Source organism: Morone saxatilis, unplaced genomic scaffold, assembly GCF_004916995.1.
Source record: "Morone saxatilis isolate NCDOM2014 unplaced genomic scaffold, NCSU_SB_2.0 Contig17, whole genome shotgun sequence".
In the NCBI taxonomy this organism is placed as follows: Eukaryota; Metazoa; Chordata; class Actinopteri; family Moronidae; genus Morone; species Morone saxatilis.
The window spans coordinates 10,180,328-10,207,429 of record NW_023339729.1 but is presented as its reverse complement, the minus strand read 5'-3'; the positions used below and the strand labels follow the sequence as shown (position 1 = coordinate 10,207,429).

At 39.6% G+C, this 27,102-nt stretch overlaps 2 protein-coding genes across 2 annotated transcripts in view; one reads left to right on the top strand and one right to left on the bottom strand.

Moving 5' to 3' along the window:
- Positions 1-13,157, top strand: part of tmod1 (tropomodulin 1) — a 21,464-nt gene extending 8,307 nt beyond the window's left edge. The window contains exons 5-13 of the mRNA XM_035660854.1: positions 490-646; positions 2,610-2,726; positions 4,229-4,318; positions 5,699-5,835; positions 6,257-6,364; positions 7,283-7,426; positions 7,895-8,039; positions 8,826-8,925; positions 10,883-13,157. Coding sequence (XP_035516747.1) covers positions 490-646; positions 2,610-2,726; positions 4,229-4,318; positions 5,699-5,835; positions 6,257-6,364; positions 7,283-7,426; positions 7,895-8,039; positions 8,826-8,925; positions 10,883-10,901 — 1,017 coding nt within the window. The 3' untranslated portion in view covers positions 10,902-13,157. The remainder of the gene's footprint in view (positions 1-489; positions 647-2,609; positions 2,727-4,228; positions 4,319-5,698; positions 5,836-6,256; positions 6,365-7,282; positions 7,427-7,894; positions 8,040-8,825; positions 8,926-10,882) is intronic.
- Positions 13,158-14,096: 939 nt separating this feature from the next.
- cplx2l (complexin 2, like) overlaps positions 14,097-27,102 on the bottom strand; it is a 20,571-nt gene continuing 7,565 nt past the window's right edge. The window contains exons 3-4 of the mRNA XM_035660550.1: positions 18,343-18,521; positions 14,097-15,821 (exon numbers count right to left, since the gene is read on the bottom strand). Coding sequence (XP_035516443.1) covers positions 15,630-15,821; positions 18,343-18,521 — 371 coding nt within the window. The 3' untranslated portion in view covers positions 14,097-15,629. The remainder of the gene's footprint in view (positions 15,822-18,342; positions 18,522-27,102) is intronic.

The window sequence follows — 27,102 nt, the reverse complement described above, 5'->3', positions numbered from 1 at the left end:
CATTGTGTTTTCATTACTTTAGAATGAGCCATTTTTGTCTACAGATGCCACGCCATGTCCGCCATGTTTCTATAGTAGCCCAGATGGGATTAACCAAACTCTGACCTTTTGCATTTTTTGTGAGTTTCGCGGCCACCGTAGTTTCTCCTGCACACTTATCATTCTCAACGCATCAAATACAGACATGAGCGGTGTTCAGTTGGTTGCAGTCTGCAACTTCAGTGCAAGATGCCACTAAATCCTACACACTGGTCCTTCCTTACTGTTAATTCCATATAATGAAAGACTGAGGTTGAAGTTGCCATCTGACTCACCACAAACATGTAAAATCAAAGATTGTGCAGTAGTTCCTCACCTCAGACTGGAGTGCTCAACAAGAGTGCACTCACTGGTCACTGGTGCCTGGAAGATATATACTGACATTTGTGAGTTAGACAAATTCAGACTACCCAGTGCCTTCTAAATTATGTAATTTATTTTCTTTTCTAGAATGCATTGTTGCCAGCTGGGATGCGACAGAAGGACCAGACAAAGAAAGCTCCGACAGGAACGTTTCAGAGAGACAACCTGCTGGCACACCTGGAGAAACAGGCAAAAGAACATCCTGACCAAGAAGACTTGGTGCCCTTCACAGGGGAGAAGAGAGGTAAGAACACATTTGTCCATACTAAAGATGAAAAGGTGGCTTTGTGTGGCTGAAAGCATTGTTTTTATCAAGTGGACACATGATAAGAACACTGTCTGGTTTCCCTAAAGAGATAAGTGAGTTGTCCAAGCATGTGAGCTGAAGTTTAAAAATAATGTACCAGTTTAAATATTTTGCTCAATGCTGGAGGACATTCAGATTAACTCTCAAATTAATTATGGCCTAAACTAAGCAACAAACCTTAAAAGGTGTGTCAGGAAACTCTAAAGTCAGAGGTCTGTCATGGGAATCTCAGGTATCCATGAGTAGGAGGAATTTATTTACTTCGAAAAGGGTGATTGGTTCCACAAGACCACGCTTCACCAGAACTTGTGAGGCTTGTCAGCAAGCCAGTACCAGTCTAGTGTGGACACAGAGGTGTGTGATGGATGGTGAGAGATACCAAACATCTCTATTTGAATCTCTAGAAGGTCTCCCTGCTGTCACGTAGGAATGTAACAATATATCACGAGACCGTTAAATATGTAAAGATTCAAAACAGAATTAATTGTGATACTCCAGTTAGCTGCGAAACAGAGCATGTGAGTGCAGCCGTTCAAAGCTGTCTTTCATTGCTTCCCTTCAACTCACCCTGCACTCACACTGAGACAAAGGCCATTACAGTTTGCTCCATGGCTGGGCACGAAATAGGTTGATTTATTTTGTATTTTTAGTGTGCTAAACAAGAAGTGGAAAATTGGGGCCGAGAGACAACACATGTGACTTTCAAAAAGCTGCTCAGCACTTTGGGCAACATCTTGCCACCCCGCTGCCGGCAGCCTGTGTTTGTATGTGGGTCAGAAAATGTCTGGCTGAAACTTGAGGAGCTGACCACACACACACAGACACAGCAGACCTATCATTAATGTCACAAATCTCTGGGTCTTTACAGACAAAACGATGACAGCCTGTGGTCAGGTGTGACGTGATGAAGAGATACTCTCCTCACACGGCTCAGCTGTGTTATGTAAGAGAGCTGGTTGTGACGGGACCTGGTCAGAGACCTAAAGATTGTTTGTCAGCCTATATAACGCTAAAAGGCCCTGATTGCACCAATTGAACTGTCTGTGCAGCACTGATACCGTGTTCATGTCATATCAAAGTTACCATAATTTCAAGTTCCCGACCTGTAAAAAGCATTCACATTACCAACCAAACTGTATTCATGAGTGGGAATTTTTCAGTTTCAGTGTCCTGGTATTGTGCATGCTGGCTCACTGTCAGGGCTTACTTGGTCACTTAAATAGAACAAAGCCACGGTTAATGTAATTAGTAACACCTGTGCTTTTCCTTCTACGACAAGTAAATGTCTACTGTGAAAAAGGCCATTTGTTTTGTCATATTTTGTTACATGAAAAACATTTGTACCGATTCTGTTGCTATGCTTACTATATATGCAGTATCAAATATATAGTATTATCATTGTCACTGGTACTCAAAATGTTATGTACCCTAATATCCCTCACTATTCTCACTATTACCCCAAAAAATACTTAAAAAGAATAAAGTCTTTTTTTGCATCATGTTTAAACCCCTACATGGCTATTGTCCACACACACAGGTGTTTTCACTTACCTGCCTGATTAGACTCTAGGACTGTCAGCTTGATTAACTGATTTGTTCCTCCATATTTGAGAAATTTCTCTTTTGGATACTTACATACTTTAAGTGTTTTATGTAAGTGTATAGTGTTTATGCAATACTATAAACCTATATAAAGGACCTATATAAAAGACAAACCGTTATACACTGTGCACCCACCAGAATCTTAAAAAATACTGTGACACAAATATCTGGTTGTACCGCCCAGCACTAACTCTGCTCCACCCAACTTCAACCTGATCTAACTATCCAGAGTGAAAACGCCTGTGTGAGTGTGTAGTACTTATAGTGTATGTATTAAATATTTCCACTCATGTTGTAGGGAAAGCCTGGGTGCCCAAAAAGAGGGTGGATCCCATCATAGAGAGTGTGACTCTGGAGCCGGAGCTAGAAGAAGCCCTGGCTAGTGCCTCTGATGCTGAACTGTGTGATATCGCAGGTAACATATTCAAAAACACTCACATCTCCTCACAGTCACATGCGCTGTATGCCTAAGGCTTACAGGTTTCTATCATTTCCACACTCACCTACATAAAAGCATCTGAATGAATGATATTCATAAACTCGATCTGCGCTAAAGTGTAGGTGTCTAATTATTCTTCATCTTCATCTTCTCTCACTAATCAGCATAAACACAATCATGGTCTCGACTTCCCCTTCATTAATTTACTTTTCCTTAATCCAGATCTTCTCCCTTTCCTCTAGCGCTCCTTCCACTTTCCCTCCACCCTTCCCCTCCATCCCTCCATCAGTCCCTCCATCTCCTCCACCTCCTCCATCCCTGCTGGATATCTCTGTTCACTAGCTGACCACCCAGGGTATCTGTAGACTGCACGCAGTGTTTGCATGGAGCAGTTCTGGTCCTCTGTCGTCTTGTCAGCTTGTGTTAAGGACACATTTAGAAAAACTTGCAGCTTGATTCTGCAACACATTCGGACGGTCAGATGTCTGTAATGTGCATGCAGTACATGCAGAGTTTTCATGGATTCTGTGTAATGTATGGCAGATGTCATTACTGTGGCACATATTTTGCTGCATGTACAAACTTTTTTGATCTGAAAACAGTAATCCAGATGGATTTTATAGTCCTCGTTTTTTCTTAAACCTGTGAGAACCACATGAATTTTAAATATCATGAATAGTTTTAAGGCATTATGATACTAATTAGCATTATAAAGCCATCATTTGAAGCTCACTTGTGTTAAGTTAAAAGAGCATAACTCTAAAAACTAATAATAACTTAATATAAAATACAGTATGTAATCATACATACATTTTGTTTTAACCACTACCAGAGTTTCCACTACCTGCATTAGAATGAAGAAATGAATTATCAAAAAATACTGCTGCTTACAGTTATATTGGAAAATAAGAAATATTTTAGGAGCACAACAAGTCCTTGGAGGTAACTTCCCCTACTTTTACTAAGAGCAGCTTGTGTTCCCTAACTCCCTATGTCTTTGCAAACTGTTCCCTATGCTCTCGATCTCTCTGACAAACAGACGAGGTGATAAAAGTTTTTCTTTTATAGCGACCTCAGTGCAGCTGCTCACTCTGAAAACATATTTCAGATTTACTGCTGCCAGAGGACCCAAATTTCTTCACAGGCTAATACCTTGACATCCTGTTTAGTTATGGTGCGGCAGGTGGAGTACGACACCGACCTTTAGTCAGCCAACAGAGGGTAGAACATCAGCCAGTACATGTTACCACTGAAACTGCTGTACCTGAGACTTTACAGCTGCTTGATGACGGTGCCAGGTTTGACTTGCTTGTGATGCTGCAAGTGCTGTCTGTATTAGCATGGTGGTCCACTGTATGTATGCTGTAACTAGACAATCATGAAATCGTTTGACTCGTATTCAGCATTCCTCTCTCTCTCTCTCTGTTCATTCCCTTCGTTTTTTTCCATCCTCATCCAGTCTTCTTGCTGTCTTCCAGCCATCCTGGGTATGCACACCCTGATGAGTAACCAGCAGTACTATGAAGCCCTGGCCAGCAGCACCATAGTCAACAAGCAAGGCCTCAACAGTACGCACACACTCACACACATGTACTAAAACTTATATAACTGAGTCCTATTTGCAAAACCCACCCAATCACTTGGTGCAGGGGTTTTCAAGAAACAAGTAAAAGTATTCTAAAATAAAGCAGGTCGCTCAAGTAGTTTAAAGAAAATATCACCTCATTCAAGAAAAATGTTGAAGTGAGTTGCCTTGGACTGGAATCAAATGAAATGATCTCATGTTGGCAGAATGTTGGTTTATTTTACCCAAGATGATGGACTCTCTTCTTTTTTTTTTGCGCTCAACGCATGCACAAATATAGTTAGACAGATCCAAACTGCGTCAATAAGTGGATAAAACTAAGTGTATACAGGTACTTATACGTTGTCCTATAGCTCTTCCAGGAATAACAGAGTTCTGTTAATCTTCCACTACACAGTGTAAACTATGGTATTCTGATATTAATTCTATCCCCCCATCTCACACACACACACGTTTTTAGGCCATTGTTTATCTTGCATGGTGGCTCATCCTATAGACTCCTCCAGCTCTAAACAGAGACAGAGGCTGAACTTCCAAATATGACCGTCTCTTATAAAGAGAGCCAGCTATAAACCTGTGATTGGCCGGCTGAAATTGTCGCTTGCTTTGTTTTCGGTACTGATACACAGAACGGTACATAAAAAAAGTGTTTGAACAATGAGTCTGTTATTGTTTGAGAATTGTTTCACATGGATTTAATGAAGATCTGTATTTCAAAAGCAAAGTGAGATTTTTGGCTAATCTAACACTACACGTTTGAAGGGAAATCCATAATATGCTGTAATTAATATTATTCTTACTGTAGACTATAGAAATCATATATGCTGACCAAAGGTCCAAGCTGATTATATAAGTTACGAAATCTCAAACAAAAATTATTAATAAAGTAAAATACACATTTATTTCTACAGTGCACCTAAACAATATGTACTTTACATGTCCAGTTTATTATCTTTATTTCACCACTGCACAAAATGAATATGAAGGGACTTAAAGCTTGCGTGAGTGTGAGTTATGTAATCCACTCAATCTCACATCTGCTGCTGTGGTAGTGTGAGTTACAATATACTTGCATGGCAAGAAAAATACATGTTCAGATTAACTGAGAAGTGAGAACCCCCATGTTGACTAATGATATTATATATATATATATTATGAAAATGTCTTATTTAATCTGTTTAGCAAGAACTGCAGATAGATGTGTTAACAGTCTCAAGCAATCAACTGTCCAGATTAAACTGTAGTCAGTGAAGTGCATTTAGAAATATGCATGTTTAAATGAGTGTTGCTCCCACAGAAATGCTAGTTTAACAGCATCAGTCTCCTGCTGTATGTGAGAGTGTGTTCTATAAATGTGTTGTAGGTGTGATCCAGTGCACCCAGTATAAACCAGTCCCAGACGAAGAGCCCAACTCCACTGACGTAGAAGAGACCCTGTTGAGAATAAAGACGAATGACCCTGACCTGGTTGAAGTCAGCCATCAACAACAATCAGGGTGCGTCTGTAGTGCGTGTGTGGTGTGTGTCGCGTGTGCGTGTGTGTGTGCGCGTGTGTGCGTATGTGTGTGCATGCATATTCAGTTGAGTATAACAAGGGGATATGAGCTGCATTTTCAAACTCAAAAACAACAGACTTTGATTTTGATTGATTTATTTGTTTATTTTATTATATGAAACATCTGTTGCTCTATTAATTATAGTTTTATATTTAGTAGCCTCAGACGTGCAGTTAAGATAAATCCTGTTAACTGTAAATCACAGTTTGAGTGACTTAAATCATACAGAGAAAACCTTCTGAAATAAAAACACGAACACTTAAATGAAAAAAAATCCTTTTGCTTTTTTGGATCTGAGAATAAGTGATGAATGAAACATATAAAATGTAATGACCTGTAGTGTTTTGGTGTTTTTCTTAAACTAGAACATCCCCATCAAGACTCTGAAGGCGTATGCTGAGGCTCTGATGAAGAACACTGTGGTGGAGAGGTTTAGTATTGTAGGAACCAGGAGCAACGACCCTGTAGCATTTGTAAGTTACTACTGAAACATTAAAGTTCCCCTCCACTCAAATCTGTTTTTCTTCTTGTTCCTACAGTTGGATGTTTGATCTTCACTGTGCAGAATGATGTATGTGCAGAGATGACACTAGAAGAATGTTTTAACATTCATCTGCTGATAGTGGAAAGTTTCTCTGTGCTCACTGAAAATCTGATTTTAAGGGGCGGGGTCTACAAGCATGATTTGGGACATCACAAATTATTTAGAAGTCCAGTATGCAACTTATATGAAGCAGAAACCTGAAGCCACCGGCTCACATACACTGAGAATGGACTACAGTGAAGTAGGAGACATTGTGTCCAGCAGGAAGACTTTAGAAATTAACCAAATTTGCATATTTGTAGAAAGGAATATTTAATGAGTAGTGAGTAGATTCATTTTTAAGAACCTTGATGTGGAAATATATTTTTCTTTTTCAATGTTTTTGCAGAAAAAAAAAAAATCAGACACACATTGTTGGTCCAAGCAGACTACTATATATATATATATATATATATATATATTTACATATGTATGTGTGTGGCTTGATATATGTTTTACCTTATGTATTGCTCCAGTATTCTGATGTCCAGGCAAGATACATTTTTTTATCATTAAAAGTTTTTCATTTAATGGTTTGGATTAGTTTGATTGATCTGTGGGTTACACTGTTCACAGTATCATTCTATTATTAACGCTTTTTATCTTCAAATCCTCTTTTATAAAAAAAATGATGCAGTAGGGTTTAGATCTTCCTAATAACTGGTGTTGAATATCTCTACCACTTTTCACTGTTTTACTATCCAATAAGACATTCAGCCCAACAAAGACACTTTATGTTCATGTATACCTCATTTTGGCAAAGCAGTGAGTGAATTAAAGACACCATATGTGTTGTGTGTTTCCTCAGGCCCTGGCAGAGATGTTGAAGGTGAACACGATGCTGAAGAGTCTGAACGTGGAGTCCAACTTCATTACAGGGACGGGAATCCTGTCCCTCATAGAGTCACTGCAAAGTAACACCACACTACAGGAGCTCAAGATTGACAATCAGGTACCAACTGCAGAGACTACATGCACACTCGTATACACGTACCATGCATAAAAATGTGTGTGGGTATGTGTGTCAGGTAGTGTACACAGACCATCTTCTGCCACTTCAGTCTAATGCCCTCCGGCTGCATTGTGATGTGTCATACTGCATAGTTGTACATGTGTGACTCACTGCTCACTCATTAGTTTAACTTGTTCAGTGATTCAGAGACTTTTTTTCTTCACTGCATCTCCCATCTTTCTCCTAGCTCCCTTTGCCATTTGGGTCCATTCACTGATTGACTGAAATTACGTAAAACCAAAAAAAAAGGGTGTTACCCCCTGCCACTTCATCCTCTATTGCCAGGGAGATCAGCACCTTATCTGTTGTGCCACTCAGTTTGTGGAGAATCTCGCCTTGACCTCCTCTTGTATCTCTTCCTCCACCCCTTCACTCCATGCACTCTCTCTTTCTCTCTCCAAACTCCAGAGCCAGCCTTTAGGCAACAAGGTGGAGATGGAGATAGCCAGTATGCTAGAGAAAAACACCACGCTGTTGAAGTTTGGATATCATTTCACCCAGCAGGGCCCGCGCCTCCGAGGCTCCAATGCCATGATGAACAACAACGACCTGGGTGGGTTACACACCACACAGACACACGCATTTGAAAGAGATAAAAACACATATTTTATACCCGCTCTGAGAAGCTGAATCTGGAACATGGCAAAAGTTCATGAACTGGACATAAACTGATATCATTTGTAGTACATAATGTATTTGATGACTGATTCGCCTCACAGTGCTTTAGATAGTTATGTAACTCATACGGAGTCTTTCAGTAGTGTTGCATTTGGCAGTATATGTTGTTACGTGCGTCAGTGCTGACACTTTATCTTCACTATATCTCCATGGGTTTCTACTTTAATCAGACTATAATAAAAGAACCAGAGTGATATCATCGGCCGGTAACTCAGTAGTACGGCCAGGAAGCCTCAGCCAATCAAAACAGCTGCTTCCTAAGTCATGACATCAGCGCTAAGAAAAGAGTCTGTGCATGAGAGAGAGAACAAACTGAAACTGGTGGACGAAATGGTTCCTGCTATGCACATGCACACATTATATCTCGGCTAAATTGTAACCACTTCACTTAATTAGTACTTGGTAAGTTTGTGTGTGAGTGTGTTTGCTCTTGAACCAGTTTTAACTTAAGAGAGGGAGGTTAAGAGTGATGATGCCATTTTGGCTCCACCAAAGGTTAGTAAGCGATTTTGGGTCAGTCCAGAATTATGATTACATTCGGACACATTTTATGGGCTAACAGTTGTATCGTCTGCTTGTGTTGTCTCACAAACCACTTGAAGTTAAGTATATGTGTCATAAACTTGTCACAACGTTTTCCTCCCCCCTCGTCATCTTTAAGCCCGGGTCGTCAGGTCGGAGTCGGACGGCTCCTTCACCCTCACTCTGTCTGTCCCTGAGCTGGAGAGGGCCTTCGGGAAAAAGTTCAAGTCCAAGACTAAGTACAAAACAAAAAAGCAAACAGAAATACAAACACCGCACAGTTTGGCCGCTCAGCCTTGCAACTCTTCTGCCAACATCACCTGGTTCTTGTCCAGATCACCGGAAAGCACTGCCACCACCTGTTGTACTTCTCTAGGAGTTACTCTTGCTTCAGCATTTTTCATCTTCTCTTTTCATCTTCTGGTGAACTCGGGTTTGAAAACAACACTGACAGTGCCTCCCACATTTAGCTGTTGTTGCTCTCTAGTCCAGATCATAGTCAGAATATATTTTTGTTGCCATTATTTCTTGTAGTAGTCCAAGTCTGGAAAATCGAATAAATCAGAGAGTTCTCAACTTTTGCTCAACAGAAATAAAATAATGAAAAGTAAACGTGATGAAATTGATGAAACTTGACATGAAATATTACTAAGTAATAAGTAAACTAAATAAGTAACCTGCACTTCTGAAATACAGAAGAAGAAAGAAGAAAGAAGAAGCAGATAAAATTAACTTTCCAACTCAGTTTTTTGCCATATATCCTACGACTGAGCCAAGACAGTGATCCCCTTACTCACTGGACAACATCCACTGTGAAATCTGGTTCGACAGAATGAAACTGCCCTCTTCTTTTGTTTGCTACAGTAGTTTTTGGGAGTTGCATCTCATTTTGGCTCCACTGTGAAGCTGCAGACTCCTTCATGGTCTTCTGTTGTATTCTGCATCTGCATTCTGCATTATATTGTTGTTTCTCCTTGGCCTTTTTTCTAATTTTATCATTCCCTGCTCTTGGTCTGTTTCTACTGTTCCTGCATCATCCAAAGGCATTCGGCCTCCTCTGCACCTCTGTCCTCTCTTGTTCTCACTTAAACACTGCTCTTATCCAAAGCTGGATTGTTAACCTGGCAAAGTGGACGACTGACCTGGGGCCCTAAACCCCTCACTGACTCCAAATTCTCCAGGTTCACTGTGTGAAAATTTGATAAATTGCAGATTTGTTTGTTAATACTGTATGCACCATTAAAGTACAGTATAAAGTCAAAGGATAGGGGCCTGAAAGGGCAATTGCGCTGATTTTACACACAAGTCTGTAAAACTCCAGATAGGTGCGCAAAGGCTGATACATTGCCTCAAGCGATGTCACTTGAGTCAACATCAGTTAAATTTGAAAAAGAAGAGCTTACCAGATCTCTGGAGCCTGCTCCTCATCTCTAATTGAGGCCAGCAGCTCGAGGTTAAATAACAGCTGTTGTGCTAGTATAACGGACCCGAATCTCCACCGAACTGTTGACCGTTGCATTACATTGTGGGTAATATAGGCACCGAGTTTAACATGGTAGAAGAATGCATGGATTAAAATGAACATATCTAGTTCTACTGCGTCGATGTTTTTATTTAAATTGTCCACCATGAGTGAAACAATGTTATAGGAGTGCAATAATGACACGAAATAGTAAGCTTAACACAGACGATACCAATAATACTGATTAGGGATCCGTTCCATTCAGGTCATACAGAGTCAGGCTGCTGCTATTGTGCATGTTGGCTCGCTGGAAAGGCTCTGCTACACTAGATGGAATGAGACTTAAATTAGTATCATTGGTAACACCTGTGATTACCCTACTGTTAGAGGGATAATCCAGCCCTGCTCTTATCAATGTCTTACCTTTTGTCTTATGTCGTTTTTTCCTTCAAGAGCTCCTGCTAAAGCCACTTGCTGCCACTTGAAGACAAAGTGCTGGAACTGTTAATCTCTCAGTCTGACCTTCTTTCAGTTGCCTCTCTTTGCTTTCCTTACGTAACGCAAATAAGACCTTTGCTGTGCTTTAGCTGATGAACCACCTTCATGCATTTTGTTTCTCTAATTTTTTTCTTTCTTCTTTCCCCCCCCTTCCTTCCTCCTTCCCTCTCATCATTTCACCTCTTTGTTCTTCATCTGTCATTCTCTCTCTTCTTCCCGTGTCTCTCCATCCACAGTAAGAAAGAGAAGGCTTGAGGGAGGACCCATCTTCCCAAAGTGTCGGACGAATGTGTAGAAACCAGGGCTACCCTCAACCCTCTGCTCCCTTTCGACCTCTGCCATCTTTCCAAACCCTGTCTCGTCACCCTCTTCAGCCTCACAGCCTCCGATGGCCCACACAAAAGACCATGCCCGCCATTGTCAGATTCAGAGGCGATCTCTGAACTCTTTCTACCTTCTAGACTCGCTTTTTTAGTAGATATTAAAGGATCCAATGGCATTACTAAGCAGTGTCCTGAGCTTTCAGTGCATGTATAAGGTGAGATAGCGTGCTTATTTTTTGTGCACTAAAGTTTGAATTTTGAGGTTGTTTTGGGCTCCAGGTTTGAACATTTGCTGTAGAACTTTGTACAAACTAACCAGACAAGCTTACTTTGTCATCATGAATCCTTTGGTATCTCCTCTAGTGTCTAGATTCCTTAATAAGGGGGGCTAGAGGTCTGATTTTGCATGAGGACCCATTGAAAAGTGACGGGACACTTTTAGCAATCCCTTTTTCTGTTGATGAGTTGAATGAATTCTAATTATCATTATTATTATTATGCTGTAAATGAGTTGTGTTGTCAATACTGTTGTTCCAAAAAGTTTCTGATGTTGCTCTAAGGTCGACATACAAGGTATTTTCTAATAATTATACACAAAAGCCACTGTTCCATTTAAATTTGATAGAGCTAAAAACTGTCCTTTATTCCTGTTCGGTCTAAACAGTATTTAAGTGACTCACACTCCGCAGATACTAAGCTATACAGATTCTTCAGTAATGGACAGATTTATAAACCTGGCTACTGTGAGATTTGTCGCTATATATATATAGAATATATTTATTTGTGACAGACCCGGGAAAGAGTCCTAAGTCATTCAAATACTTGACATAACTTGGATTGATTGTGCTGGATAGTGCAATATCGTGTAAAAATGCTTTTGTAAATTAAAATGTACACTCTACATCATCCAGCATTCATATTACCAGTCCCTGCTGAGCATTGCTGCCAGCTGGGAATGGGAACTGTAATTCAGGTTTTATTTAGATATTCTTTGAACCCACTGTAAAATACCCTACCAACACCATCTTGTTATATAGAATTCATTGTCTACAGTACTATAATAACCCAAAGTAACTGCGAGTATTCGAATGTACTTCTGTTACACTTTCAACCAGGTCTTGTTTGTCGATTGTTTGTGTTTGTTTATTTTTATTTACTGGAGCTAAAATGTGTGGTTTAATATGAAATGGGTGGTACTGTTGACTTACTGTGTATTACAGGTTTCACATTAATGCCTCAATCCAGGTCTGGAGTATTTCAGTAATGCATGGTAGACAGATTTAGAAACACAGGAAACTTCTAACGTGTTTTCAGCTGTCAGATTACGCAGATTCATTTTACAGAATTAAAACAAATGTTAACAGACTCTTTGCAGTTTCAAAATACTTGTTAGCTGTGACGGGTCTTAAATCAGATCAATCAATCGCTGAACATCTGAAATATCGCACTCTGATCCTGGATTGATCGTTTCAGAGTTCATATTGTTCCTTTCATCAAGGGCAGAACATGACCTGTTTACCTCCAACTCCCATGTTGGTAATGATAAACACTGCTGTATATTGTGCAGCACTTTCTTCTAACTTTAAATGTAACAGCACAGGGAGAAAAAGAAGGCTTAGCTGCTATCTAACCAGGAACTAGAGCTAATATGTTGCTGTCTGAAAATAAAACCGCTCCAGTAAAAATGACAGGAAACGGTCTGCACTCTTGTTTCTGTTTAATGGCTCAAGGTGAAATGGGTCAGTATTTCCTGCTTAAAGAAAATATTTAAACTACCAGCTGCAGACTCAAAAGTAAAACTGACCCTAGTGTACCATCCATGTTTCCTTGATGTCAACAACAGTACCCAATACTGACGCTCAGAGGTCAAAATGACAGCATGTTTAAGGGTTAGATAACTCATTTAATGTTATTTAATATCACTGCTTCGTTACTTTGTCGTCAGTGCCGTGGGTGTTGTTCAACACATGGTAATTATGGATGTAAACATTTCTAAAACAGGAAGTAATTGTGTGCTAAAGGTAAAAGAGGATGAGGACTCCTGCCACTCAGTCTTCCTGTGTCCTGGTCTTTTCTCCTGTCTCGTGTTTTCTGATATTTTAGTGCTTGACTCTGTTTTGTTAGATAGTTCACCTATTTTGGTTGAATTTTTGTTTATGAAATAAATAAAGCTTGAAAGTAACATTTGCACAGTGTCTTTGTTCTCTAACTTACATTGCATTTTGTTGGATAGTTACTTGGATACTCCCATATAAAGACAACAGTGACACTCTGAGGCAAAATGGAAGAAATGCACCAAGTCATTTCAGTTGGTCTGTCCCTCTCTTCCTATATTGCCCTCTGCAGACCAATAGCAGTGCTACACTTCTGCTGACTAAAGCTACAAATGCAGTGATGCAGTGAAACTTGCATAATTCTTTAAATGCATCTTTGATTTCATTAAATGTTTTTCCCCAGTGAGGAAAAATAATATTCAGCTCATTCATTGTGTGAAAATAGGCAATGGTACGAAACAGATTGTTTGTTTGGCTGTTTTATAGTGAAGGTTTCAATATTGCAGTATATTCATTGCTGCAAGGGGGGCTCAAAGCAAAAATGCAAAACACGTGCAACATTATGTAGCCTAATACAATTACTATAGGGTCTCAAAGATTAGCCTTACCACCTATATGACACAATGACAGCAAAAACTCTTTATAAATATTTTCTGTCTACATGGGCATTACATTTTATTGAGTTATAGATTGTATTCTATTGTTCCTGTTATTTTGTCTGTCCTGGTACAGTGAAAAACCCACAGATTATTAACTTATTATCTATCTAGTACCCCATTAATGTTTCATTAATATGGCAGGATTTCGGTAGCCTTTTCTTAAACCAGTTAGCACCAATTAAACACATTTATGTTTGATTGAGACACATTTTCCCCCTTTACCTAAGTGTAATTTTCTTTATTTTAAAAAAAATATTTTGACTTATCATAGGTGTTGTTTTTAACAATTAGCACATTCTACATGTGAGTTTACACATAACAGAGTAAGTGAGGAAGAACAGTATGTTGGAACCTGCCTGTTTCCCTGTCTGTTTCAAAGCCGACCTCACATCGCAGAGAACAGAAGATGACACGTTTTTAATGTCTGTGAACAAGGTTTTAAGTTTTTATTGAATCTCAGGCAGAAACATACATGATAATCCTTTATTGCTCATGGCATTCTATGTCACCCTCAGCAAATCAATCACTCCTAAACCAACAGTAAGTAGAACTGAATAAAGCATCGCTTCATGTCTTCTGGTTTTGCTGTGTAACTAAATCAGTAGCCAAACTGTAGCATTCAGTTCACTGTGTGTGTGCGTGTATTGCAGGAGGGTGGTCTCTTTCTCACAAATCTTTACATGATGCAAAATCCAGACTTGTAGTCCACTTTCAAGTTAATACTGCTATAGCTTAAAAATCACAAATACATATGTCTTATTTATTCATATAGTCATTCAGTACTCTCTCCCTAGTAGTAGTAGATCCTGATAGTAATAGTATATATACTGTAAGTTCTGGTTTTATGGCTGAAAGCTTAAGGTTTTGGCTGTATGGACGGCTACACGGTCATTCTTCATCAAAACAACGAGACAACAAAAAAAGAAAACCCTGCAAACCTGTAAATGAAATTTCCTGAATGCATACATATCATTTTTTTTATTACTAATATTATTAACGATTATATCGACATGGTAGTGAAAACACACTCAAACTTAGGAGTTATTGCCATAATATTTTTTGCATGATAAAGAAGAGGGGGCAGAGGGGGGTGAGTTGGTACATAGTCACACAACAAACTCCAGACAAATGGCATGCAAGACGCAAGAAGGAGACGCACTGAACAGGGGAATAGAAACATTTTTAAACACTACACTACATGAATGTCATTACACTTTGATGTTGGCCACTGGGGGCAGTGTGGGGGGGAGATAGACAACAGGTCTGACAGAGAATGTGTAACACTGTGTGCAAAAAGTTTTACATAAATTCCAGACATGGTCGAACACAAAACAGTAGCTTTAGGAGCACACAACAGTAGTCTTTAAGTTTCCTTTTTAAAATATGGCTTATCAAGTTATCACATTTTTTTTATTTATTTTAGAGACAGACACACAGTTAGTATAATAATTTCATATATTGTTTTATGATTCTTTGCCCACCTTGAGGCCTGTAATGTATTCATTTCTATATGTACAAATTGAGTGAACAGGGATGTTATTTGTCGGTGCTGCGAGAGAGCTCTGCAGCTGTCACAGAGGAGAGAAAAAGGGAGTTTAAAACATTTCTGACTAGAAGGATAAACAATCTAACACTGTGTTTTTAGCCCCTCTGCTTGCTGCTAGCTTCATTATAGTGTAACATAGCTAACGCCAACATCAGTGAAGCTAACGTTCACCTGGCCGCTCAACCTAGCTTAGTCTAATGGCTACATTTCACATCTGACTCATTTCACCATAAAACTTTGATTTGTCTCCAAATCAAACCGAATTAAACTTCATTTAACGCACTTACAGAGCAAAGTTCATATCTGTCATGTGGATGGGAAAAAAAACCCCTGAAGCCAACCTTGTGAATGTAGCCTATGAACTAAGCTAGAAAAACGTTAGCTCTAGCTAGCGAGCTAGCCTACTTCTTCAGCATGTCTTGCAGCGGACCTGGCAGGTATTTCATCACTGTGTCCATGATGCTCTCCTCTTCCTCCTCGTCACCGCAGCCGGCTGGCACGGCCTTCTTGGGTCGAGTCAAGCTACCGGCTGCTGTCTCCTCTGCGGCGGCTGCTGCCTCGGCCTCTGCTTCCTCGCGCTTTTTCAAGCCGTACTGTTGGTCAAAAAGCAGAATAATCACAGGACTTAACATTGCATTGACACAAATGGTATCTGTGCATTTACTGTAAACTGTGCATGTGTTACGCCCACTGCTCTAGTTGTTCTGAAAATACACAAACTTACGCACAAAAGTCAACTGGCATAATAAAGTTACTTACTTTCACTTAAACCAACCACTTATGATCTCTTCCTCAACCTAACCAAGTAGTTTTGGAGCCTAAACTTAAACAAACTGTGTCAGGGTCAGCCACGTGTTTATTATTGTTACCAGGACCATGAAGGTCACTGGTTTTTTCTGCACACCCAGAACTCCAGAGAGTGTGTATTTTCAGAAAACAAGGCCTTCGGAGCAGAGATGCCCACGTGTTATGTTAGGCAATAATATTTGTCTGTTTTCCACAGAACTGGACTGGATCCACAGACTGGTTCCAATGAAAGCTCTTCAGTGTGGGATATTGATGAGCCCACAGGCACATTTTAGTCCTTCTCTTGATAAGCCAGCTCACTGCCTGCATATGAATGACATAAGAATAACATAGCTGGTCATGTCTTTCAAATGTCTATTACAAAGAGTAATTCCTAAATGTCATTTCTTTTGTGATAGTTGCTTCATGGGTCCAACTGTGTCACATGACCTGCAGTCTCCACTATGGCAGAATCAGTGTGCTGTATATCCTACCGCTGTTCCCTTGATGTTCTTTTAACTTGCTGTGGAGTTCTTCTCCCCCTCCCCGAGAGGCCAAAAACATCTATTATGGCAGCTTTAAGCACTGAATTGCCTCCTTACTTGAAAGGCTTGACACCAACTTGCACTGAGCCCACGGCTTTGCTTGTGGCCTTGCACCATATGCATGCGGTGTAATACAGATCGGTGTGTGTGTGTGTGTGTGTGTGTGTGTGTGAAAGGAAGCACCAAGTCAGATATATCTGCGGTTTCAGGAAAAGGACAGTTGCAATTATACATCACAAGTTGGAAACATGTAATTACGATAACTCCAATACCTAATTACGGTATAATGAACATCCTACTGCTACTCATTCATCCTATTGAAAAATGTCTCACCCGTCATAGGAGCCTCTTTCCTGTTTTTGTGTTTTCAACAGCTGCTTACCCTTCATGTTCATCTTTCTCTTTATCTTGGTCTTGTCTGTGCCTTTCAGCAGAGCAATATTTTTGGAATAAGTCAAAAACAGAGTAGATCTCTTGGGTGCTGCTTTTCAGTGTGCACACTATGACAGTGCATGTGAAACTCTTCAGTATCTGTTTGTCTGACAAAGGCACACAACAAAAATCACACCAGCTTTAAAAACTGTTGCTACCAAAGCTGCACTGAAACTCGTGAAGTTCATTCTTTCCTCATTATACAGGTAGAACCTGAAAGAGAATATATGATTGTTTTTTGTTTTTGTTCTCAGTGACGTTTCCCATCAACTGGATGGAACAACTTTATTCACTATTTGCGTTGTCATTTGTCATACTCATTAAATATCTCGCAGTATCTGGCACAACAGGATAAAGCTGTAAAGGGAACTGACAGAAACCTTAGGTAACAAGCACTTCGGGAGTTGCTCCTCAATCTTTGTTCTCCTGTGGGAGAACTTAAGAAGAATAGAGGAGGTGAGGAGCCAGGGGAGGAGTGCCGCACTTCATCCCGCTGATTCACAGTATTCCCCTCAGACCTGCCCCACCCACAGACTGCCTGTCTTTCACACTGTCTCTGCAGTGAAGTGGTTACACTGCAGCCTTTACCATCACAGCAGCCTCACATTAGTGGGGAAGGGAACTTAAAGCAAGCACTGTCTGAGTATGAACTTACACTGGCTGCAGCTGTGCTCAAAGCAAACAATACACATTCCAGTAATGCTGATTCAGAATTCAAAAGTCATTACTGGATGTTGTTTTATTGTTGTTTAGACAGAAATGAAATACATAAATATGCACAAAAAATGTATAAGCCTTAACAACAGCTTCGCAACGCAGAAATATCAGATGGTACATTTAACGTCCTGTTGTACCTAAAGTATTTACTGAAGAAGACTTTGTGTAAAAAGGTTGTCTTGAATTGCAGTTTGCACTTCTAAAGCACTCCTCTTCCTGACCCACCCATTTCTGTCTAAACATTCAAAATGTATTCTTCTTCTTAATCAAGGCTCCTCAGTTTGTTTTACTTCTCTTATCTCCGTCCAAATCCTTCCTGAAGCTCCACTGATCTATTTTATAATCTCAGAAGAAGTTAAAAATAAGATAAAAGCAAACTATAAATAGTGTAATATGCAGACATAGGTCAGTTTTGCTGTCACGCAGACAAGATGAGAAACCTTTAGAAGTTACGTCTCACATGAAGTTTTTACTGTTTTCTTTCTCTCTGTTTGGCTTTCACATTTCTGTCAGCATTCAGTGTGAGAAAATGAATCTTAAATGTGTTTTCTAGTTCCTCACACTCATAGACTGACAGACTTGGGTTCTTGTGTTAGGTTTATGAGGATATTTCATTTTGTCACTGTCATCATACCTTATCCCTGATGCCTTGCCTCATGCTTTCCCTCTCAGCCTCCATCTTGGCATATTTGGCCTTCCTCTCCTCCTCCTGCTGCCTCAGCGCCTCCTGTCGCTCTTCCTCTTTCTTTGCTGCGTCGGGGTCCTCCTCCTTCTCCTCCCCACCCAGCATCTTACCCACATCAGGAGGACCTCCTGAGAAAGAGGGAGAGAGAGAGAGAGAGAAATACATGAGACACAATGACAGCTCTTGCAGGTTGCTAGGATCGAGATGTCAAACTATCAAATTAGTCTGTGAGACGCAGAGAGAGAAACAAGTACAGAAAGACAAGCTGTTGAAATCATTCAGTTGTCTCATTCATTAATCGTTATTTTGCTTAATATATCCACAGTTTTATATGTTTATAAAACCTGCTTTATTGTATCTTATTACAACCTGTTACTTCAACAACCCAGTTCCTTGTTAATCTAGTAAAAAAAAATTATGTTGGAATATAATCTCCTTTCTGTGTTTTTTTTTTTATTCATTTGGATTAGGATACATTGGGAGGATGTAGGGCTGCTCATCTGACATTCATTGTATTCCTGTGGCGTTCTGCTGATGTTGCTGCACTAGTCAGATAATTGCTGACCTCTGTCACTGATGGCAATACAGTGACAGTACTCTAGCACTACATCTTCATAACAACAGTGATACTGGAATATCAGTATATCGATTTGATTGATTTGGAAACATGTCTACTTGTTTTCGTAATGTTTTCCTACTTATGATCCAATTATTTTTGTTAGACTCATTGAAAACGAGTCTTATACTTATTGTTGCTTATTGTACATTTCTTATTTAACCTTTTGGATAGCTGCTCCCTTTTAACTATTTCATTTTGCAATCTTCTGGTGATGGTAACAAAGCTTTTAAGGAATATACCAGGAATATACCATTCGTCACATTCTACTATGTGACGAATACAATTTGGATTTGATGTTATCTCTTTTTAAATATCTTTCCAAAGCTTCCACCCTGTTGACAGGCTGATAGGAGACACTCCATACTGGGTACATGCCCAGTGTCCCCTCTGCTACCTGCATAGCTCCAGAAGTGACCTATTGCTGCTCTCGTTCATGCATGCAAAACAAATGGCTTCCAGTGTTATTGCCAAGTCTGCCATGAGTCCAGTCCAGATTCTCCAATGCAGCACAACCCCACCCTGTCTAGTAAAAACCAAACATTTTCCTTAATATCTATTTCACATTTTAGTTGTTCCTAAGTGAATGTTAGGTCATTAAAACCCCAGAACCGCCAGAAGCAATACTGAAGACCTTGGTCCTACCTCAATGGTAGCTATAGAGCTGCAGCCCTAATGGTTGGAGGTAGGTAACCACTGTAGGTTTAACAACAGTGCTGGGTGGTCCATTAGCTGTAGAAACGGTTTAAATATTCCCACTGCCATGTTATCAGAGGGAGGGACTATAATGGATCAGACTGTGTGTCAAACTGTTTGTGATTTAATGATCAGAATAAGCAATATGTAGTGTTCACAATACTTTTCTTACACTGAAATAACACAGACAGATTGCTTAGTGGAGATTGTATAATAAGTGCTGAGAGTGGACAGTATGGATATGAGTTTTGACTATTACACAACTAGGCACGAGCCCTGGAATATGTCTTACGCAAGCCTTCTTACTGTCCCTGTAGGAGTTGTACATCCCATGAAATAATGCCTCGTGATACCAAGGCAGAAAAATGCTGAGTGTTGCAAAGAATAAGAGAAACGAGGGAAGCCTGTCACCAAGCATCAACAGAAAATAAAAAGATGAAGAGAAAAGCCAGTGGTCTGAACGGTCTGGGCAAAGGCAGGAGCAGATAAGTAGTGAGGAGGAGGGAAAAGAAGAAAGAAGGACAAGGGAGATAGGGATATACTGCTGAATATTGTGACAAAACAATACATATTTAGAAAAACAAGGAGCATGAGGAGAGAGAGGATCTGTCAGAAACTATTAAGTCCAATTAGCTGAGCTGTTCCAGTTAGTGGGATTACCCAGCAGTTTCTGTAAAACCGAAGAGAGAGAGAGAGGGAGAGTGATGAGAAGAAAGGGAGAAACTGAAGGGAGGGGAAGAGAAGAGGGGAGAAATTAGGTGTAAAGGAAAGGATGAAAGGGAGAGTTAGAATGGAAGGAGGAGGAGGAGGATAAAGTTATGAGGCAGACAAGGGGCATCTGAGGAGAGAAAAGCACGCAACAAAGAAATAAAGACTGAGATCTCCTTCAGTCTGCAGCTGCCCCCCGGTATCGTTAGTATTTCGAGTCATCGGCGTAAAAAAACAAAAAATTAACTGCAGCAAAATGCAGAGAGATTTAAAGACAGGAGAGACAGAGGAGAGGAAGTGGGAGTGGATGAGTGCAAGAGCAATGAAGGAGAAAATGAAAGAGAAAAAAGAAGACAAAAAAAACATTAGGAAAACTGCAGGCTGTAAAAAAGAGAATGAGATTTGTACAATTACAGTTGTCTCTACTTAAGTTCTGGAGCTCTTTTCCGGGGGGCTATGCAACACTGGAACATCATTTTCAAACCAATGAACAGTCTTAATAGTTAAAGAAGCAAAGTAGGTATAAGGATGATGCATTATTTACATTTATATATTTTACTTTCATTAAAATCTTATTTTTTTCGATAAGAGAGCTGATCTGAAGAAGCAGCAGATAACATCTGTTTAATCTTAAATTCATACTATTTCATACTATACTATTTCCTGTAAGATATTGACTAAAATACCACAAAATAATGATGTGATAACCTGGTTTTATTCCTTTTCCAGTCTACAATAATGTCAAGGAGTTTTTCTTTTTATATTGTCAATGTTTTTATTCTTAAAAAGAAGGGGAAAGGAAATATCAGAAATACAACTTGCTGATGGCTAGAGGGACGTGTTGGTGTTTGATTGATAACAGCTGGCAGGCTGGAGCTCCAGCAGGAGGAGATAGACAAAGTAAACAATCTTGAATTGTGGAATTGGGATGGGCAAACAGTTAGACGTCAGTGTTATACAGTAGGTTAGGTATTTGCACCCGAAGGTAGATTTGGTTTGCAGTAAAAGTACAGAAGAGTAAACATCACACCAGCATCTAACCGGACCTAAGTGACATTTGCAGGTATGTTTGTTTACATGCTGTTAAAGCTGAGCAGCTAATTAGCCATCTATCCTTCAAACTGATCTTAGTTCAACAAGCTAAGGTTCAGGACAAGACGTGTTCATGTTTGTAAGTTAGATATGAAGGAGACCTAAGCAGGAATACTAATGTGGGTTGTTCAAAGTCTGTGTGTTTTGTGTTATGTTAGTTTATCTGCCTATAGGAACATTTCCCTACACCTGTTTTTACACGCAATTTCAATGAACCTGCGTGGAAACTATTCAAAATATCTAAAAATAGTTTTTATGCTTAGCTAGTGGAAAAGTTGGTGTATCATTACAAGCAAAAAGCAAAAAAGTGCAGCGGAAAGAGACGAGCAAATGAATGATGTACATGAAGTGTGTGACTTAAATGTCAATTGCAGCTTCACTGAGCAGCAGATAACATCAGACCTGTGTGAAATCAATAGTTTGTAATACACAGCCTAAGAATGGAGACAGAAAGCATGATAGCCAAAATGGCTGAGGAAACAAAGAAAATGGCCACCAACAGGAGTTTTATATTTAGCAACAACCAGTGCAGTTTACACTGCTGAACAGGCCACACTCTCTCTCTGGGAATTGCAGAAAACACCACAGCAAAGAGGGCTCAGCACCAAAGATGGAAACTGAATAGAAAATAAATAAAACCAAAGTTCATTCACATTACTGAGCAATTTAGATGTAAGTGAAGGAGACAGAGACAGATTAGAAAGAAATTCAGAGAGAGAGAGAAATCCAAAGTAAACTGAGATATTGCTGTATCAGCATTTGATGAACAGCACAGAACAGCTGATGTAGCAATATCTGCCTGACCATGATACACTATCTTAGCTCTCTTACAGGTGTGTATATATGTGAGAGACATTGTAAGAAAGAGAGGGATGACTGGAGCTAAAGTGCATATACAGTGATACAGTGAGTGTCCCTATATGCACATGCAGATATAAATAATTGCTCAGTTCCATTTTAGGCTCTCATGCATGAGTGCTTGTGTGGTTGAGCAATTACTTTTCATGTGCGTGTGAATGTGTAGAGCGTGCAGATTACAGTATGTGTTAAAAATGTACATGCATGTACTGTATAAGCCTGTGGATGCACATTGTGTATGCAAGACATCTGCTGTGACTTTGCATTAGCGATAACATCTACATGCTAACAGTGTTTGAGATAGTGGCTCATTTGCCAGTTCAAGTGTTAGTGTGTTTAATTAGCACTCATCCTGCATCCATACATACTGTATGGAGTCAATTTTCTTAATCTTAATTGGATTTGCTAGGAGTCTTTTTCCTATCAGCTGCTGATACAAGCAAACACAGGAATTAGAATTGGACCAAGTAAGAATCAGGGTTTTTGCATCTGAGAAATAGTATCTTATTCACTGATACACCTTATTCTTTGATTTAGTCAGTAAAACAATGAGCTTGTACATACTGTAAAGTTCCAAAATTAAACTTTAAATATTCACCTACATCAAAATCCTCAGAACCACCATAAGAGCTTATCTGGCATACTGCGAACAGGAATCAGGATCAGCTTATGATCTACCTGAATATCTTCTACAGAGTCCATGTAAACACTGCTATTGAGTCCTGTAAGTGGAGCAATGACTCACAACCAGCTAAGCCTCATTGTCAAAAGATTCCCTTACCATGCACAGCCCAGAAAAAGCCCTCCAGTACCTCTTTTAATTACATTGTGCCAAACCAAACCAAACTTGGTCTGGTTTCACAAAATCATATTAGCACATTCAGATTGTCTTTGCTCAAATGTAAAAAAACAACAAACAGGATCCTGGAAGACAAAGACTTGAGTTGTATTGAGCTACATATGATTCTGGCTGCTGCTTTTTTGAGCCATTTTAGAGATACAGCGATGTCCTTTCTAACCGGAATAATTCTATTAAGCTCTCAGGCATCACATACGCTGCATTGAGCTATGTTTTTGAGTGTCTCTACACTTTATCTCTGCAAATTGTATAAGGTTGTAGTGGTTGTCGGAATGACACTCAGTATATAAGCCTATAAATGCCTGTAATAGAAAGACAGGTTGGACAACATCAGCAATGACAAAGAAGCACTTTGTATAGAATTTCTCAATCATGCCAATCTAAAGGCAGTTTCTACATATATTTGTAAGGATCACAAATGAATTATTTTGTTATCTCAACATTACCAAACTGGTTTTCACATAATAGCGGGTTATTTTTTTTTGCTATCTTAAGAAAATAAAGAGGCAGATTTGTCAAGATAAGGAGATAATTTGTCTGGTTCATTTAGTTAAGGCTAGTCTTCTCCTTAAAGGACCAGTGTGTAGGATTTATTGGCATCTAGCAGTGAAGTAGCAGAATGCAACCAACTGAACACTTCTCGCGTCTGTATTTGACGACCTGAGAATGAGAACAGACTGGGAAGTGTGTTGGAGAAACTACAGTGGCTGCAAAACGTTAAAGGCCGTATGTCCAGCTAATGTTTGGTTTGTCAGTTCAGGGGAAACGGAAACATGGCGGATCAACATGGCAGACTCCATGGAAGGCGACCCGCTGGATCAGTAGATAAAAAACATCTCATTCTAAGGTAAACTAAAACACGACTCCTATATTCAGGTGATTACACACTAATGAAAACATACCTGTTTATTAATATTGAAAACAATATTATATTCCATTTCTGCCAATAATTGCTGGGCCAAATGTTACACACTGGACCTTTAAATGAGTAGGACTTGTCTGAACATTATCTCTAACAGAAAGACACAATGTGAATTTTGACCTTGATTGAAGTAGGTCTACAGCTTAAATGAGTTGCTACAGTTGTCAAGACGCCATCTATGCATGCTGACATGTCCTGATCTCTAAAGAACATTATATATAGTAAGAGGAAACAGCCTTTTGCTTTCTTGTGGTAACAGGTTCATTATATTGTTATGTTGAGATAACAAAGCATTTCTCAAGATAACAAAACAATTAACTCATGATCTCGACAGGAGTATTAAAAAAGATGATTGCAAGCACAGCCGTTCTTGGCTTTCGTAGTTTTTTCTCCACCTCCCAAAGACTCCTGTGTCAAAAAATCTCCTTCTAACTTTGCCAGCAGATGTACAGTAATTCTGTGATTCTTTTCTCGATACATGGACATTGCTTCACTGCTTAGATAAAAGGTGTCATCTCTCTAATCCTTCCCTTCTGAAGGTTCTTTGCAAAATCTTTGTTAAATCCAAAGTCTTGAGGGAAAGAAGGAAAGAAGACTAACCTTAGCTAACTCTCCCAGTGCTTGAACTTTTGACAGCATCAGATAAACAGTACTTATCTATTCTTTTCTTCACTCAAGGTTCTCAAGCAAATCCCTCTCTAAATCCAAAGTGTGGTGGGAAAGCGGTTGGGTATTAAGATCTAGGTTTGGCCTTCAGGACAGAAACAATTGTCTTAACACAGCTTATTTAACAGCAGAAAAAATGTGACAGAGGAGAAATTGGAAGGAAAAAAAAGGAAAAAGTGTGCTCACTGTTGTTCCACTTCATAATTGGTGGCAGTTATGCTTTGAGTTCGTTTAAATTTCCCTGAGGTGGAGCCGCTTTGTACAATGTATCGTGCAGGACTGAAGTGAGGCAGCTTTATTTTTCACTGGGATTTTATTCACAAATGCAAACCCGCCCTCTTGACCCACAGTTAGGTTGTTGTCTTAAACTCAAAGTGAAAGGAAAGTTAAGTGTGTGGGTGCAACTACGTGTTTCTGCCACATGCATTCACACATTTCTCTCTTAGATACTAACACTTACTTAGTTTAAAGATACATGACACAAACATTTGTGAGTTGCTATTATTTCAGTGTGTCAGATTTAATTTGCAGCCAAATTGAATCTTTGATTTGACAAATGTAGCATTATCATCTGCGTACTGCAGCTCCATCATGGTAAAGCTTGGTCTTGAATTTTATTCAGTCGACACCGAATCAGCATTTCATCCTTTCTGTACAAAGTTTGAATACTAGGTGGCAGGGACTTGCAAACAACATGAGAACAGCTGTAATTAAAATACAGTGGGAGCAATTCCTGTTTCACCACAAAAACTTGCTAGCTAGCTCACCACTGCTGCCGCTGTATAGCTGCTGACATGTGGTCATGAAGAGATCTCAAAATTCTGACATACAGGATCTGTCAGGACAAAGTCTGTTGCACAGACAGCTTCCTGTTTCCATTGTTTTTTGGCAGTTTCTCAATGCCAGTGTCACTGTCATCTAACCAGCACTGGTTTCTTCCTATAGTCACTGACATAAGTTACAGAGTATGTCAATAGTTCACATGCTGCTCAGAGGAGGGAGCTTCTGTCTAATATGCATTATAGAGCGAATAAGACGGTTGTCAATCAGAAAAAAGGTACCCTGTGGGTGTTTTAATCACTAGATGGTGGTGGTAACATGCAAAGAAACATAGCAATGCATCAACAAGGGCAAGGAAGAAGAAGACCACAAGCTAGTGAACATGGATATAACCGATGCCTTAATCGGATACGATGATCTGAAACAATATTTGGTTACTCTCTAATCTTTTGCCTTGTGTAGCGCCACCTTGAGGTCAAAATTTCCACAATATCTATATGTTTTTAAGTGATGAATTTAAGAGTCGCGTCCTGTAGTTGCAGTAAGTGTTTATCAGCATTTCTTTTCTTTGCTGTCGGAGTAGGTGCAAAGGATATTCCCTCATTTGCTGTTTAAATGGTGGTAGAGAGCTCTGTCTATCAGGTCAATCCAAAATCTCCCATAGGTGTTCAGATGGGTTGAGATCTGTTGACACATATGATTCATTCCTTGTCACACTCATCCAACCATCCTGGAAGAGACCACTCCCATCAGGATATAAATGTTTCATTGTGGGATGAAGGTGATCACTCAAAACAACTTTGTATTGATTTGCAGTGACCCTTCCCTCCACAGGGACAAATGCAGCCCAACCACGACAGCAAAATGCCCCTCACAGCATAACAGAGCCACTGGATCAAATTCTCTTGGTGTATGTGCACGCACCTGCACCTTTCTGTAGACCTAATGCCTATGGTTTTTGAACTCAAACAACAAATGTGAATTCATCTTTATGTTAAGGGGTTAAAGCAGTGCAACCCTGCGATATCCCTGTGACATAATCAGAATCAATTGGGTCCGCTCAGTATTTTTACACATTACCACAGAGCATGATTAGATGTTACTGTAATTGCTCAACTCTACCATGCAGTGGACCTGTGTGGAAGCATTCACATATATTATTTTTCTCCACTGATTTATTGATGTTTTTCCTTCAATTTGTTTAAAAGAAAACTTTCATATGAATGTAATATACAGCCGGTTTCTAATACAAATAACCTTTCATCTCTCTCTCTCTCTATCTCTCTCTCTCTATCTCTCTCTCTCTATCTCTTTCTCTTTCTCTGTCAGTGTTCTCTCACCCTTCATGACTTACTGTAAATGGCTGAATGCATTATATACAGAGTGTGGCCATAAACTGTGTAGAACACATGCTGCTACTCTAGGAGGAGCTCAAGGTCAAGTTGATGAATTCAATTTGATTTGCCGCAGTAATGCAAAGGAAGAAGATGGGGAAGTGTGTGTGTGTGTGTG